Source organism: Pelodiscus sinensis, chromosome 2, assembly GCF_052426305.1.
Source record: "Pelodiscus sinensis isolate ZL-2025 chromosome 2, ASM5242630v1, whole genome shotgun sequence".
NCBI classification, from domain to species: domain Eukaryota; kingdom Metazoa; phylum Chordata; order Testudines; family Trionychidae; genus Pelodiscus; species Pelodiscus sinensis.
This window is the reverse complement of record NC_143053.1, coordinates 59,418,335-59,434,722: the sequence shown is the minus strand read 5'-3', so window position 1 is coordinate 59,434,722 and position 16,388 is coordinate 59,418,335. Positions and strand designations below refer to the sequence as shown.

Below are 16,388 nucleotides of genomic sequence, written 5' to 3'. Positions count from 1 at the left end.
TGTAAGAAAATTGTAATAGCTGTATTGACTTTGAAAAATGTACCTGTATTGACTTTGAAAAATTCTACCCTTGCTGCTGAGATGAAGATGGATTTCTGTATCTGTGCCCCAGGGAGTGAAACAATATGTCTACTCTTGCTGAGAACTGAAGACATGGTTGAAATGGGATCTTATTCAATCACCAAAATTTAACTGATTTGTGTCTTTATGCTTGAGGAGAGTAGCTACATCAGTTTAATGTTTTGTCAGATTCAAACCTAAGTACCATCTAAAGCAGGGCTACTCAACATTCAGCCCGCAGCCTGTTTGTCTGTGGGCCGTGGTGCAGTTTGGGTTTATTCAGGGCTCAATATGTGGCCCAGGAGTGGGATCCTTTGAACATGGCCTCCACTGGGAACATTCTCCACAACGACGAGGTATCTCCCAGGTGGGGTGGGCATTGAAAGACGCAAGCGGATGGGCTGGCTGAAACAGATGGGTACAGCGTGTTGGAGTTTCTAGCCCCCAGAAAGGAAGTGCCAGGAACACCGGGGCACTGAGGGAAGTGCCTTGTATTCATGCCCATCAGTGTGAAAGAAGCTATTTGCATATATATTTGCATGTATAAGCATCCACACTTCAGTTGTGGCCCTTGGCATGTGCTGTATCATTTTGGCCCCCAGGGCTTCCAAAGTTGAGTAGCCCTGATCTAAAGCCACATATTTCATTCTAAAATTATTTGCATAAAATACAATTATGCTATATTGAACACAATTTTTAAATTATATTATATTTTTGTTTTTGGCCAGATACTGTAGAAGTAAAACTTCCGTTTACATCACTGAACTTATTTGACAGCAGAATTTGCCGATTTTGCCACTTCTGAATCTCACCATCCTTCTCCTCTTCCGTCCATGTTGGAAACAACTAATTAGAAGATTATTTAATTCCAATTTAGAGATTATTCCCAAATTATAAAAAATATATACAAAATACATTTAATAAATTATATATACCCATTATTTACCTTATAATAAATGCATAAATACAAGATTATAAACAGCTTTCTTCCCCTTGAAAGCTAAGATTTACAATACTGTAAATTTCCACTTTGATCATAAAAATATCATTTATACTATGCTGTGTGTTGATGGATTCCTATCGTTTATTAAATCCTTTTGACATGTAAAAAAAGTGAAAGTATGACTTACAGAGAATCAACACACATACATGGTACGAGGAAGGCTTTTTTGTAAAAGCAAATTTGATATTTGACCAATAACACGAGCTCAAGTGATCAGGTAAATTATCATTGGTATCTTTTAGGCCTAATAAGAGATAGCAATACTAAGCAGCCTGGAGTCAGAAGATTATCAATATATGTCTTGTGAGAAACTGTCTAGAGTGAAAAGGTTTTATTTAGCCAGACATCCTTAGCCACACTGAATCAAAAATCTTCTGTGTGCACAAATCATCTGTGTGTCAATTGTCAGAATCCCAAAAACAAGTAGCAGGTATGACAAATATGAACAAGAGTCCAAGATTTAATCATATATGGTTTTGAAAGACAGGTGGGCGTAAGGAATAGGTTCATAAAACAGGAATCAAACTTGAGAGCAGGACCTCCAGAGAGCAAGGTGGTGACAAACTACACTTAATTTAACTAAGAGGATCCAGCAGCCTCATGGATTCTTGAGATTATATTATATGAATTCTGATTTTATTATTTTGGTTTTTAGATGTGAGATTCTGCTTATCTTGATCGTGATATTAATCTCACAGTAGTAGCAATGTTAGACTGTATCCGTAAAAACAACAAGGTACCTTGAAGACCAACAGATTTATTTGGGCATAAGCTTTCATGGGCCATAACCACTTTGTGAGATGTAACCGTGAGATCAGTAATACTCATAACTCCTACGAGCAATTCACCAATCAACTTAATGAACTCAAGTGCCACCAAATAACAAATCTTTTATTAATAATAAATGCATTTGTCACTCCAAATTAATCATGTCACTACCAAAAGGATTTCCTAATAATTTCTATTTGGTAAGTCAACTAGTCAAAATACTGAGATTTGTTACTTTGATACTAACTATCTAAAACACATACATTAGAACTGCAAATTCAGTCTATTTTCTGCAAATATTCCAGAATACTTTCCATACAGAATGTTGGCTTGCCTGCTCTGTGTGAATGATATTTCAAGGGCATTATCAGTAACAGCTAAGATAATATCAGTGACAGCTTCTATTATCCATGGGGGAAAATGCCTTTTGGAGGGTGGCACGGATTGTAGGGGTAGAAAAATTCAGATACTTTGATGTTAGAGAGCTGAGACTCAGTAGAGAGAAACTTGGTGAGCTGTATCTTTAGAAAAATTTAGTGTTTCCACAAGTAAAACAAACATAGAGCTACTTGATTATAGACACTGGTACAATTAAAAAGAAAACAGTCTTCTAAGTCACTGAAAATTGTATAACTTACCTCAATCTGCATCTTTAGGTGTGTCTTGAAGTTTGAGAGAAGTGTAAGGAATATGGAAAGTGAAAGTTCAAAAACTTCAGGAACAGATGAAACTCCATTCTTGGACAGTGCTACACAAAGATACTGCTTAATAGCATTTATAAACATCTCATTTGTCCTGAAGACAGGTCCTGCATTCTGCAGAATGGACAGAAGCAACTGCAATGAAAGAATTTTTGATCGCAGTTCATGTGACCTAGAATGAAATAATATATACCAGATATGAAAAAGTTTGTAGTCAGAAGTGTGATACATGCTTTGGAAAATTGTTGTGGGCCACACAATTATTTTTCATTTCAAGTACTTGAAATAACATGCTATTGTTTAAAAATACTTTTGTTAAAGAAAGTAGCAAAAAAGGTGGTCTTTGATACAAACAACAGTGCGGCACATTTCAGTCAGGCAAAGCCCACAGCAGCCTTTTGTAGTCCTGACCCTCCTCTGCCACTTTCATGCACTCACACAATCCCTCCCACTCCTGAATAGCTGAATGAGGCTGGACATGGAATGGTTCTCACCACTCTCTGATCATGAGGGGAAAAGAAAGAATTTGCCTCTTCTGTCTTGGGAAGATGGGCTTTTACTCCCAGAAATGGGAACACAGGAGAAATGCAACTGTTACAGAATTCTGCAAATTCTTTTCTCCATATGCTCCTCCAGCATGTTAAACTGAAAAATGGACCCTGGCCAGCTACAACACTGCCTGATCTATTTAGGCTTTTTTCTCACCATTTAGCATTGACGTCTCACTTTTCTTGATATATGTAGAGTTAGAGATCCTGTCACCAGTGCATCACTTGCTCTATTAAGAGCAGTTAAACTAAATGACACATTAATCAGAAGTGCTGAACAGCATGCTTGCATTAGATACTAAAACTGAAGAACAATTCTACAGACCAACTATAACACTGCCCACTCACCTCCAATAAAAACTCCAAAACTAACAAATAAATATAAAGTCAAAGCAGCAACTATAAGCACGGACATACTGGGTCAGACCAAAGGTCCATCTAGCACAGTATTCTGTCTTCTAACAGTGGCCAATGCCTGATGCCCCAGCAGGAATGAAGAGAACAGGTAATCATCAAGTTATCCATCTCCTGTCCCCCATTCCCAGCTAATAGCCAATGATGGACCTATTGTCCATGAATTTATCTAGTTCTTTTTGGAACCTTGTTAAAGTCCTGTCTTCAAACATTGTCTGGCATGGAGTTCCACAAGTTGACTTTGTGTTGTATGACTGTGTTTTATGAAGAAATACTTCCTTTTGTTTGTTTTATATCTGCTACCTATTAGTTTCATTTGGTGACCCCTGGTTCTTGTGTTATGGGAACAAATAAATAACTTTTCCTTATTTACTTTCTCCACCTCCTGTTAGTCTCCTCTTTTTTAAGCTGAAAAGTCCCAATCTTATTAATCCTCTCATATAGCAGCCATTCCATACCCCTAATAATTGTTGTTGCCCTTTTCTGAACTTTTTCCAATGCCAAGATAACCACGAGATCCTCACTTTTTCAAAACAATTTGACTAGGCTATTCTATACAATCCTCTGGAAAGTAGAGATGAAAGGCATAAGAAAAAAAACAAACGTAGTTGTTGAAATACTGTGTGCATTAAGTGGCATAGCTTCTTAGGACCATTTATGTCATGTGCATAAAACAGACTCTCAGAGCATGAAAAGTAATGAGGTCCACCATAGACCACTGATACATACAATCACAGGAAAGTCAAGTTAAGAATGATACTCTCAGCTAGGACTAACAAAATAACCAGGGCTCAACAAATCACTGAATCTACTTGCCCATGGCGAGTAGATTTCAGCTGATCGCCCCGTTCACTGGTGGCACGCGCATGCACAATGCAGGTCTTGCGCATGCGCAGTGCGGGGCTGGCAAGTAGGTTTCGCCGCCATTTGTCAAGCCCTGAAAATAACCTTTGTTTATTGCCATAATAACCTAAGAGAAAACTGTACCATGATCAAAGGATTGGCCATTAGTTTAAACTTCTCAACATTAGCAAAATTCACTGCAGGGAAGCATCTAAAACCAGTACACACAATCACATTTAAGTAGTATTTTTTTAGGAGTAAAGAACAACTTATTCTCACTTCTCAGGTAAATCACATTTGACTACTATAAAGATGAAATATGGACGCTGACCAAAAATATATAATAAGGGAGATACACCTGCAATTTACAGAGTTAAGGGATAAACTGCAATGAGTGTAGAAAAAGTCAAAACCTCTCCTATTTCAGGTTTAGACTTGACTACTGCCAAATAAAACCAACTTCCTCCTCCTGTAGCACCTTAGGTTACTTCTAGACTGCTTTCTTCTGCCAAAAGAAGATAAGCAAATTTGGAGCTAATTTGCATATCTTCAATCGCATTATCGGAAGAGGTTTTGTTGAAAAAGAAAGCAGTTAAACGCAGTTTTTGGGGGGAAAAAACCCTTTTTCGAAAGAACCCTTCTTCCTAAAAGATTGAGGTGTTCAGGATTCTTTCGAAAAAGGGTTTTTTTTCCCCAAAAGAACTGCATCTAAACTGCCTTTTTTTTTTTTTCAACAAAACCTCTTCCGAAAACATGATCAGAAGATATGCAAATTAGCTCTGAATTTGCATATCTTCTTTCGAGAGAAGAAAGCAGTTTAGACATAGCCTCAGAGACTAACAAAATTAGTGTGTGTTTGCGCACGCGCACATGTGCGCGCATATTAATTATCATGAACTTTTGTGGGCCAAACCATGAACTTTCATGGGGAAAACCCACTTCCTCTGATGAGCAGAGACTAGTTACAGACTAACATGGCTACCCCCAAGACTTTTAAACATGCAACTGACTGATGTGGTAATTAACATTCTGGTAACTGCCTTGGGAACTAATACTATACTTAAGAGAAACATGCTATCTTGAAACTTGAGGTAACTTAGGATAAATGTCAGAAAAGTTTGATTAACAATGTTGATTGTGTTTGTTGGGGGGAGAGGGAATCAACTAAGAATATTTGATGGACTCAATCAGTTAAGTGTCGTGTATTGTAGCATGCCTCTTTAGGTTTATCTGGTTTCTCCTTATTTTTGGATGTCTTCAAGAAAGAATGAGCAGGTGGCTTTTATGGAAAGCAAGAACATAGACAAAGTGAAAGTATGGCTTATATTGAAGAAACATTTGTTGTTAGCTGCCATTTGTCAGATATGAATAATGCTAGAAAGAGAAAACCAGATAGTACTGATCTGGGAGGTAACAAGATATGGTACAGGGGTCTATCAGTCAAACATACGAGATTCACAATACCTCTAATTTTGTTGTATTCTGCAAAGAGCTCACAGAGAGACTGGTGTTAAAACCTGGCCCAGGACCACTCTATGGTCATCAGTCTGTTGCAAATGGACCCAATCATGGGTTCCCATCTGCTTGCAGGCCAACTGGAACTGAGAAAAGTCTCGTCACTCTTTCTAGTACCCACAGGCACACTCCCAGCCTCTGAAAGCTTGCCTGACATCTTTTTCTTGAGATTCAGAGTACTGCTGTCCCCCAAAAATCAGTTTGAGACTTCTCAAACTTCTAATTGCTTACACATGCTCCTCCCCAACTCCACATGGCTGTAAACACTATAGGCTTCTAGTTCAACCCCTTTGGGGGAAATGTGGCAGGAAACCCCCCTACACAGAGCAGCTCCCTCATCAGAGTCAGTCTATTTCCATGCCTCAAAAGCTCTAGCCCAGTGTTTCTCAAAGTGGTCTGCGGACCCCCTCTGAGAAAGCTGCTACCTGGGCCACTGCTTCCCATATCTCCTGTTGGCTGCAAACAACAAACCACAGTCAATGGGAGCTGCAAGGCTCTGTGGCTACTGAATCAGTAAACAAAGAAACTGGAGCAGCCCAGTAGCAACTCTCTCAGAGTAGGCCCATGGATCACATTGAGAAACACTGCTCTAGCCTCTTCACTGTGTCATATTTGCCCCACTAGAAGGGTTATAAAAACAAGTTAGGATAACTTCAAAACCACTTTGGATCACCACATTTTTGGTAGATATGAATTTACATATCACCCTTTGCTAAATTAAAAATAATCTCACCTCAGTTATCATCATGAAAACACAGACATTCTGTGCCTGATGTCACATGCACATTGAAATACACAAATATTTTGAACAAGTCTTCATGAACTATTTTTTTTTATTAAAATTGAGAAGCTAAAAAAAAGATCCTTTGCCTGCTCTTTAAAGTTACTGTGAAAATACACAATAGTGTTCACCTAACTTTTTTCTTTCCAACATTCATTTTTGTAATCGTGCAGTTATTTTAAATTTGTACATGTGACCAAGTGCAACGATGTATTTTGTTTGACAAAGCAGAGAAAGAATCAAAATGTCTTTATGGAAACAAACTAATTTCAGAATAGTCTGATGAATCTAATATGTTCAATACATCATTAATATGATTGGAAAGTATATAATTTAAATACCAAATTTCAACTAAGCCACTTGAGTTTAGTTAGCAAATTTTTAAATCCTTTGTAAGAAGTATTCTGCCTTTCTAGAAACATTGAAGTACCAGAACAATCTCCCTGGCTACCAAGAACTAACAGATTTGATATTTTTACGTAATTTCTGCAGACTGTTTCAGGGATTTTCTCTGAATTTCTGTTCACTCTTGGTTCAATGTAAAGGAATAACCACAAATTCCTATTTCATCATCTTACAATACTACCATTTCAGAAAAGTGCAACTCTCCTATAGGGCATCTAGTAGATTTTACAGAGGATTCACAGAAGACAAATATTGCCTAACAGTAATTCTGGGATTTTCAACATAAATTTGGGCTACAGAGCTCATGATTAAAAATTCAGTCTCTTTTTCTGGAAACCGAGGAGTTTCCTGCTCATTTTCACTTACTGCAGGCCTACATGTAAATGGCAATTTGTTGCAACATGTCTGATTTTTATATTAACTTCTATCAAAAGATATCAAATCACTTTACAACTACAACTGCAATCCTACAACTTGACAATCTCAGTGGGACTCCAAAGGAAGTAACAACCTGCCTGTGTACAGCAAGCTTAAGGATCAAGGCCAAATCAATTAAACTTTAGAACTTCCTTTTATCACAGGGAAGTATTCTTCATTTCATTCTAATATGAGTTAGAAGTTTCAAATGACTTGCCTAAGGTCAAGCAGGAAATCTGTGAAGAGACAGGAATAGAATCCAGATCTTGACTTCCAGTTGTGTGTATGTTTAACAAGGCTTCTTCTGCAACAACTCTGATGATTTACATGAAGTCTCATTTTCAGCAAACATGTTTTCAGTTTATTTTAGTTATTTTTCCTATGTTGTTTTTCTTTGTTTTAAACATTACTGGAATTTTCTGAGATATTTGCATGTGTGTTCTCAGTCTTGCTTTTTCACTACAGGTACCCGATTTTCCAATTTATTTTCACTTTGGAATTCTCGTAAGTGATTTTAGATACACCGCAAAGCATTTATTTTTATAATGTTACAATTATCTTATCCATTACTCCCCACATTAAAAACATGTTGAAAAGTCTGACAAGACTTCAACACTTTACAATCAGAGATCAATTCCAGGCATTATTCCAAATGTTGGACATCTCTGCATGCCTTGGCAGGTTTTTCTTTTTGTCCCAAATGTCATTTCCTTCAATTTACCCTATGCAGAGAGCATAATTGGCCTAATTTGCATGTCAAGGACTCTATGGATTCAAAGGATGGATTCCAAGTACTGCAGCAACTACTGCTGCCCTCCAGGAGTAGGTTAGCCCGTTACTGCCTTTGGTAAAGTGATACCCTCCTTTCTCAATCTCAGACAGTTTAAAAACCATATGTCAGAATTTAAGTTTTTGTTCTGGCATCTATACAGACCAATTCTCTAGGGGTGTGTCTAGACTACATGCCTCCGTCGACAGAGGCATGTAGATTAGCCAGATCGGCAGAGGGAAATGAAGCCGCGATTAAAATAATCGCGGCTTCATTTAAATTTAAATGGCTGCCCCGCTCTGCCGATGAGCTGTTTGTCGGCAGATCGGGGCAGTCTGGACGCGACGCGCCGACAAAGAAGCCTTTCTTGATCGGCACAGGTAAACCTGGTTTCACGAGGCATACCTGTGCCGATCAAGAAAGGCTTCTTTGTCGGCACGTCGCGTCCAGACTGCCCCGAACTGCCGACAAACAGCTGATCGGCAGAGCGGGGCAGCCATTTAAATTTAAATGAAGCCGCGATTATTTTAATCGCGGCTTCATTTCCCTCTGCCGATCTGGCTAATCTACATGCCTCCGTCGACGGAGGCATGTAGTCTAGACACACCCTAGGAGACCAAAACCTAAACACTATTCTCAGCTGATACTATTTATTCCTTTACATCTAGTAAAAAATAATGGATTATTTAATTCTTTTGAATGCTTCTGGTAGAGAGTCTTCACCTACAGATTAGAGCACATGAAGAGCTTCTTCTGGTCAGTTACTAATAAAGCAAGTGGTTTTAAAATGAAATTGGGAATTGCTCTTTTACTACAGTACTCCAATCTATTGCTCTGACAGTTTGAAAGAAATCATTTGAGCACCTGTAAGTGACACGGTTGTTTTGTTTTTAGAAAATAGACTACTTTATTTTAATGAAAACATGTACCTTCAAGGTTCTGTCAAGATCTTCAAACCTCCTGTGGCATGAACATATAAAGGCTCATTCTGGATAGAGAGGAAGACTTTGCAAGCATTCTTCAATTCAGGCCCATACAATTTTATGTCTGAGAGCAACAGGAAATTTACTTTCCACTTTACAAGCTTTTGAGTATTCTTCAGCTTTCAGGAACATATCCAAAAGTAAACATTCAGCTAATAGTGTAAGATCTTCTGAACATGTGAAACTAAAATACATTCCTAAGTTTTAGATCCCAAAAAGGGAAGCTATATATCCGTGAAGTTCTGAATAAAGACTAGTAAAAAGTCTACGAACTGAGTATTTGTTCTCTGCACACCTATAGACACATATACACATTTTTTTCTTGTTTAATGAGTATTTCCAATAGGTATCAAAGTTTTTCAGTCACATATACACTTCAACTAATATTATGGGGTTAAGAAATATTCAAAATACTTCAATTTATCTTAAGATGGTGACCTAAGACCTGAGGAAAGTAGGATACCGGGAAGAAACACAAGGAGGAACAAGTAACAAAGGAGGACCCCTGATTTGAATGGAGAAGGTAGGGCAATCAACTAATTACCTAAGGTGTTTGTACACAAATGCAAGAAGCCTGGGAAACAAACAAGAATTAGAAGCCCTGGCTAAGTCAAAGAACTATGATTTGATTGGAATAACGGAGACTTGGTGGGATGACTCACGTGACTGGAGCACTGTCATGGAAGAGTATAAACTGTTCATGAAGAACAGGCAGGGGAGAAAAAGAGGAGGAATTGCACTCTATGTAAGAGAGCAGTATGATTGCTCAGAGCTCCAGTGTACAGAGGGAGAAAAGACTGTTGAGGGTCTCTGGGTTCAGTTGAAAGGCGGAAGCAACAGGTGTCTGCTATAAACCTCAGATCAGGTGAATGAGGTAGGCAAGGCTTTCTTCAGACTACTAAGAGAAGCTTCCAGATCACAGGCCCTGGGTCTCATGGGGGACTTTAATCACCCTGACATCTGTTGGGAGACCAATACAGCAGGACACAGACAATCCAGGAAGTTTTTGGAGAATGTTGGGGATAATTTCTTGGTACAAGTGCTGAAGGAACCAACCAGGGCCCATGCGCAGCTTGACCTGCTGTTCAGAAACAGGGAAGAATTAGTAGGGGAAGTAGATGGCTGTAGCCAGACACGAACCCCATCTTGGTTTCAGCCCCCCCCCCCAGAGAGCAAGAGAAAGGCAGTCAGCCTTTGATGCCCTGGGAACACAGGTGTGCTGCCTGTCCCTGACTCTACCATAAACAGAAACCAGACAGTAAATGGGCTAGCTGACGACCCGGGGCCTCCCGCCGTCCTGATGGCTAGTACCAGTAATTGACACGCCTGCACTGTTCCAGGAGAGGAATCTTCGCCCATCACATACCAGAGGTGCCCATTGTCTGCATTTTCCCAGGTGTGAATTATGCTTTGCACCCTTTGTGGGAAACTTGGCATTCAAAGCCATTTTTCCTAATTGGCCACTTGAGACCAGGAAGAAGCCTACGTACGTGACCCAAGGGGTATAAAGAGGGGTTTAGTAGCCCACCCCATTTGAGCTCCAATCATCTATACCTGCTGGCAGGTATTGATTGTCTCCCGAGGTCTGTGGGACACCCAACCTCGCCCTACTTCTTCCCAAGGGATTGAGAGAAAGACGCTGGCCACGCCAAGTCTGGAACGCAGGGGTGAGAATTATACCTGCTAGGTGTCTATTTTGCATGCATTTAATAAGAGCTCAGAGAACCAAAAGAGTTTCATGGTACCTGTAAGTGACTTATTAGTGTAATTTCTGTCCTGTTCTTTGTAGTGGCTGTGTTATCTGTAACACAGTAGTAGCATTTAACAGCTAAGTTTACCCTGTAACAATAAAATAGTAACTGTTTAAGCTTTAACCTGACTCCTTCAGTTGCTGTAACAGAACCAAGCACAATTTAAAAGAACTTCAGCCGGTCATACGGGACTCACTGCCCTGACCGTCGGCTGACAGTGGCAACCTGGGAAGCAGTGATCATGAGATGGTCAATTTCAGGATCATGACAAAAGGAAGAAAGGAGCACAGCAAAATACACACCCTGCATTTCAGAAAAGCAGACTTTGACTCCCTCAGAGAACTGATGGGCAGGATCCCCTGGGATGCTAACATGAAAGGGAAAGGAGTCCAGGAGAGCTGGCAGTATTTTAAAGAAGCCTTATTGAAGGCACAAGAAGAAACCATCACAATGCGCAATTAGAAAAGCAAATATGGAAGACCACCAGATTGGTCTATCAGGGAAATCCTTGGTAAGCTTAAACACAAAAAGGAAGCTTATAAGAAGTGGAAACTTGGACACATGACTAGGGAGGAGTATAAATATATTGCTCGAGAATGCAGGAGAGCGATCGGGAAGGCAAAAGCACAACTGGAATTGCAGCTAGCAAGGGATGTGAAGGGTAACAAGAAAGGTTTCTACAGGCACGTTAACAATAAAAGGGTAATCAGAGAGGGCATAAGGCCCTTACTGGAGGAGGGAGGTAACCTAGGCTATGTCTAGAATGCAGGGTTTTTTCGGAAAAAAAAAAAAGACCTTTTTTAAAAAAAAAAAAAAGTCACCTGCATCTAGACTGCCACCGCGTTCTTTCAAAATTAAATCGAAAGAATGCGGCGGGTTTTTTCAACAGCGGTAAACCTGATTTTACTAGGAAGAATGAGTTTTTTCGAAAGAGCTCTTTCGAAAAAAGGTGTTCCTGACTGCAAACAGGGCTTTTTCGAAAGAAAGCATCCAGACTGCCTGGGTGCTCTCTTTTGAAAAAGCGGACTGCTTTTTCTAAAAAGTTGTGGCTGTCTAGACGAACTCTTTTGAAAGACGCTTTTTCGAAAGATTCTGTCAAAAAAGCTTCTTTCGAAAGAAGCGTGTTGTCTAAGCGTGCCCCTAGTGGCAGATGATGTGGGAAAAGCTGAAGTATTCAATGCTTTCTTTTCCTCTGTCTAAACAGACAAGGTCAGCTCCCAGAGTATTGCACAAGGCAACTAAGTATGGGAAAGAGGTAGGCAGCCCTCAGTGGAGAAAGAACAGATTAAGAACTATTTAGAAAAGCTACTCATACACAAATCCATGGGTCAGGAATTAATGCATCCGAGGGTACTGAGGGAGTTGGAAAAATGTCATTTCAGAGCCTTTGGCCATTATCTTTGAAAACTCGTGGAGATCAGGAGAAGTCACAGATGACTAGAAAAAGGCAAATGTAGTGCCTATCTTTAAAAAAGGGAAGGACGACAATCGAGGGAACTACAGACCAGTCAGCCTTACCTTCATCCCTGGAAAAATCATGGAGGGGATCCTCAAGCAATCCATTTTGAAGCACTTAGAAGAGGGGAAAGTGATCAGGAATAGTCAACATGGATTCACCAAGGGCAAATCATGTCTGACCAATCTGATTAGCTTCTATGGTAAGGTAAACTGGCTCTGTCAACATGAGAAAGTCAGTGGATGTGATATATCTCGACTTTCGCAAAGCTCTTGATAGTCTCCCACAATATTCCTGCCAGCTAGTTAAGGAAGTATGGATTCGATAAATGGACTGTAAGGTAGAAAGAAAGCTGGCTAGATTGTCAGGCCCAACGGGTAATGATCAACAGTTAGGCATCTGGTTGGCGGTCATTTTCAAGTGGCATGCCCCACAGATCGGTTCTAGGACTGGTTTTGCTTAACATCTTTATTAATGACCTGGATGAGGGGATGGATTGCACCCTCAGCAAGTTTGCAGAGGACACTAAGCTGGGGGAGAGGTAGATATGATGGAGGACAGGTATACGGTCCAGAGCGACCTAGATAAATTGGAGGATTGGGCCAAAAGAAATCCGATGAGGTTCAACAAGGACAAGTGCAGAGACCTGCACTTCGGGCAGAAGAATCCCAAGCACTGTTACAGGCTGGGGACTGACTGGCTAAATAGCAGTTCAGCAGAAAAGGACCTAGGGATTACAGTGGATGAGAAGCTGGATATGAGTCAACAGTGTACTCATGTAGCCAAGAAGGCCAACGACATATTGGGGTGCATTAGGAGGAGCATTTCCAGCAGATCTAGAGAAGTTATTATTCCCCTTTATTCGGCATTGATGAGGCCACATATGGAGTATTGTGTTCAGTTCTGGGCCCCCCACTATAAGAAAGGATGTGGACGCATTGGAGAGGGTCCAGCGGAGGGCAACCAAAACAATTAAGGGGTTGGAGCACATGGACCTACGAGGAGAGACTGAGGGATTTAGGATTATTTAGTCTGCAGAATAAAAGAGTGAGGGGGGGCATTTGATAACAGCCTTCAACTTACTGAAGGGAGGTTCCAAAGAGGATGGAGAGAGGTTTTTCTCAGTAGTGAGGGATGGCAGAAAAAGGAGCAATAGGCTCAAGTTACAGTGGGGGAGGTCTAGGTTGGATATTAGGAAAAATTATTTCACTAGGAGGGTGGTGAAGTACGGGAATGGATTACCTAGGAAGGTGGTGGAATGTCCATCCTGAGAGGTTTTTAAATCTTGGCTTGACAAAGCCCTGGCTGGGATGGTTTAGTTGGGATTGCTCCTGCTTTGGGCAGGGGGCTGGACTCGATGGCCTCCTGAGGTCTCTTCTAGCCCTAGGATTCTATGATTCTATCTGTTTTTCTGTGCTATAAAAGAAGAAAAGCACCAACATGCTCCTTCTAAGAAAAGCACATAATTTTCTAGGGGACACTCAATGCTCAGAATATACAAATTTTATATCCAAGGTTACAAAACCAAAGTTCGGTACATACACAGGTATGATGAACTCAAATATCAACATGTGGACTTCCTCTAAGATTAAAGAAAGCATTTCTCTACAACAACTGGCTCCCTGAACCAATTTGAAAATGTGGTCTTTTCAATCACTTGTGTTTATCATTGATTCAAAGTTTTCAAGTTTTCAAGACGGACTACAAGTAATGTCTTCCCTTGTCAACTGAAGTATAGTGGTCAAAGTGTCCTAACTGAACAGCAGGGCACCAAGAATACAGTATGGTATCATTTACCATCTACTATAGTAGACGGTATTGTTTACCATCTACTATGGTAGCCGCTTTTGCTGACACTGTTTCTCCCCAAAGAGCTTCATTTAAAATTCATCATCAAAGACCGTCCATTTCTTTGGCACACCTTTCCTTTAAATTGAACTGCATGGTCATTACTTACTCACATGTAAAGAGACATTTAAAAGAGTCAATAGTTACTCTTTATTCAAAGCTTCATAATCCTATTTCTGAATATATTAGAAAGGATATTATTTTCAAAGAATATTGCATGCACACACGGTGCAGTAGTACCACATTTTTCTAAGCACTCAATATAGTATCCCATTTCCAAAGATTTATGGGTTGATCATTATAGTTAGATCTGTGAAAAAGCAAGGCCTAGATGCACAAGAGAGCCCTAGAATTTGGAATGCACTGTCCACTCCCTTCCAATTCTATACCCTCTGCTGCTCAGAGTGGTGCTCTCTACAACTTGTATGGCTATTTGAAAAATAAATTGAAATGGGATTAGGACAACTCATGATGTGGGGAGAAATGAGAACCAGGAGAATATTAATGAATACTTGGCCAACAGGTAGGTATTCCAGGTTTTCGAAAACATGAAAGATAAAAGACACTGGGTGGTCCAGATTATTTAATATATTTTTCCTCTCATTTTTTACATTTTCCTATAGTTTAAGGCTCTACTCTCCCAACGTAGTTAGAGTCTAACAAAACTATGTACTCTGAAATTGAAGGTTCACTCTACGAGACCTGTAGAAACTTGATAGGCTTTAACTCGGATATCTTTGTGTATATGCTCCAGACATTAACATGTGGATTGGTTAGTTTTGTCTGAAGTAGCCTTTAGCAGCTGGTTTTCTTTTAATTCCTTCCCGTGCCATCCTCAAAGTACCATGACAATCTAGCAGAAATAGAAAGAAAGGAAATTTCCTCACTAATATATGTGCAGCTTAAATTTTATTAGTTATCCTGCCCTAGACAAAAATAAAAAAAGGGGAGAAGATTATTCTTTGTACGGAACAAGACTGAATTCAATCATCTCTTTTTCTGCTTGTTAGAAATTTGTTCTCAATTACTAGGGGGAAAAGTTACCTTGTACAGTCGCTGGAGATCTTGGAGATGCATGTCCCTGTGGGTGTTTCATGTCAGGATGTGGTGCACAGCCAGGCATATTTGGGAGTTTTTTTGTCAGCATGCCCATGGACCCATGCTTGTGACCTCGACATCCTCATGCTCCACTACAAGGATACATAGGGAGAAGGCAGACCCACCACAACTCTGGTTCCTTTTAAGACAGGGAAGTCCAGCAAAAGACTCCAAGGCAGAGGGGAAGGAGAGCAGGCAGTGGAGCATCCATAGGAACACACACTTCAGTTACTGGAAGAACTCCAGTTACTGTACAAAGCAACCTCCTTCTTCATGTGATGCCTTGCAGAGAGTCTGAGAAGCATGTTTTTAAGTAGGAAAAACTAGGCAGATTGACTCCTGATGGTATAAGCAGTTATACTCAGGGGCAAGGGGGAGAAGCACACCCAGAGTCTTAAGAACAGGTTAAGATATTTGGACAGTGGGTTTAGATGACACTGGCTGTCATTTAATTTGTTTTGCAATAAAGAACAAGGCCTAACAGAGCCTTGACCTGTTTAGCTAGCATAGCAACTAATAAATTTTCCTGTTTCATTTTGTTTAGCACTTTAAACAGTAATGGCATTGGGGATAAGAGTTCAGCCATACACAAGGCCAAGGAATGCCTAAGGCATTCTCTCTAAAGTTGCAATTGTGCCTCCCCTCAGGTAGAATATTACATTGGATGTAGTGGACAATAAGATATAGCTGTCTGAGTATCTTTTTCAGCTCCCACTTGTGATCAATGCAGATGTGCCTGCTGAGAAAGTCTGACACTGTATTCTGCAGTTCTGGTAGATAGTCTGCTGCAAAGATCTGCATGCAGTGTGATATGTACCATTTATATCACTGTACAGATTCAGCATATAAGAACTGAGATCTATAAGATGATGGGGTGGCAGGATCATCTCATCTAGTCAGGAGAAGGATTTATGGGAAAGTGGTGTTCCTTATTCCTCCACTGGCTCTAGCTCATGTGTAAGATCTTGCTGTGGAGCAGGACCAAAGGACAGTGGGCTGTTACTCCTGATGTCCCTGCTTATGACATA

At 40.2% G+C, this 16,388-nt stretch overlaps 1 protein-coding gene across 2 annotated transcripts in view; it reads right to left on the bottom strand.

The window, feature by feature from the left end:
* ARFGEF1 (ARF guanine nucleotide exchange factor 1) overlaps positions 1–16,388 on the bottom strand; it is a 164,503-nt gene that overhangs the window by 64,692 nt on the left and 83,423 nt on the right. For both annotated transcript variants that reach the window (XM_006131486.5, XM_075920576.2), the window contains one exon: positions 2,470–2,704. In XM_006131486.5, coding sequence (XP_006131548.3) covers positions 2,470–2,704 — 235 coding nt within the window. The remainder of the gene's footprint in view (positions 1–2,469; positions 2,705–16,388) is intronic.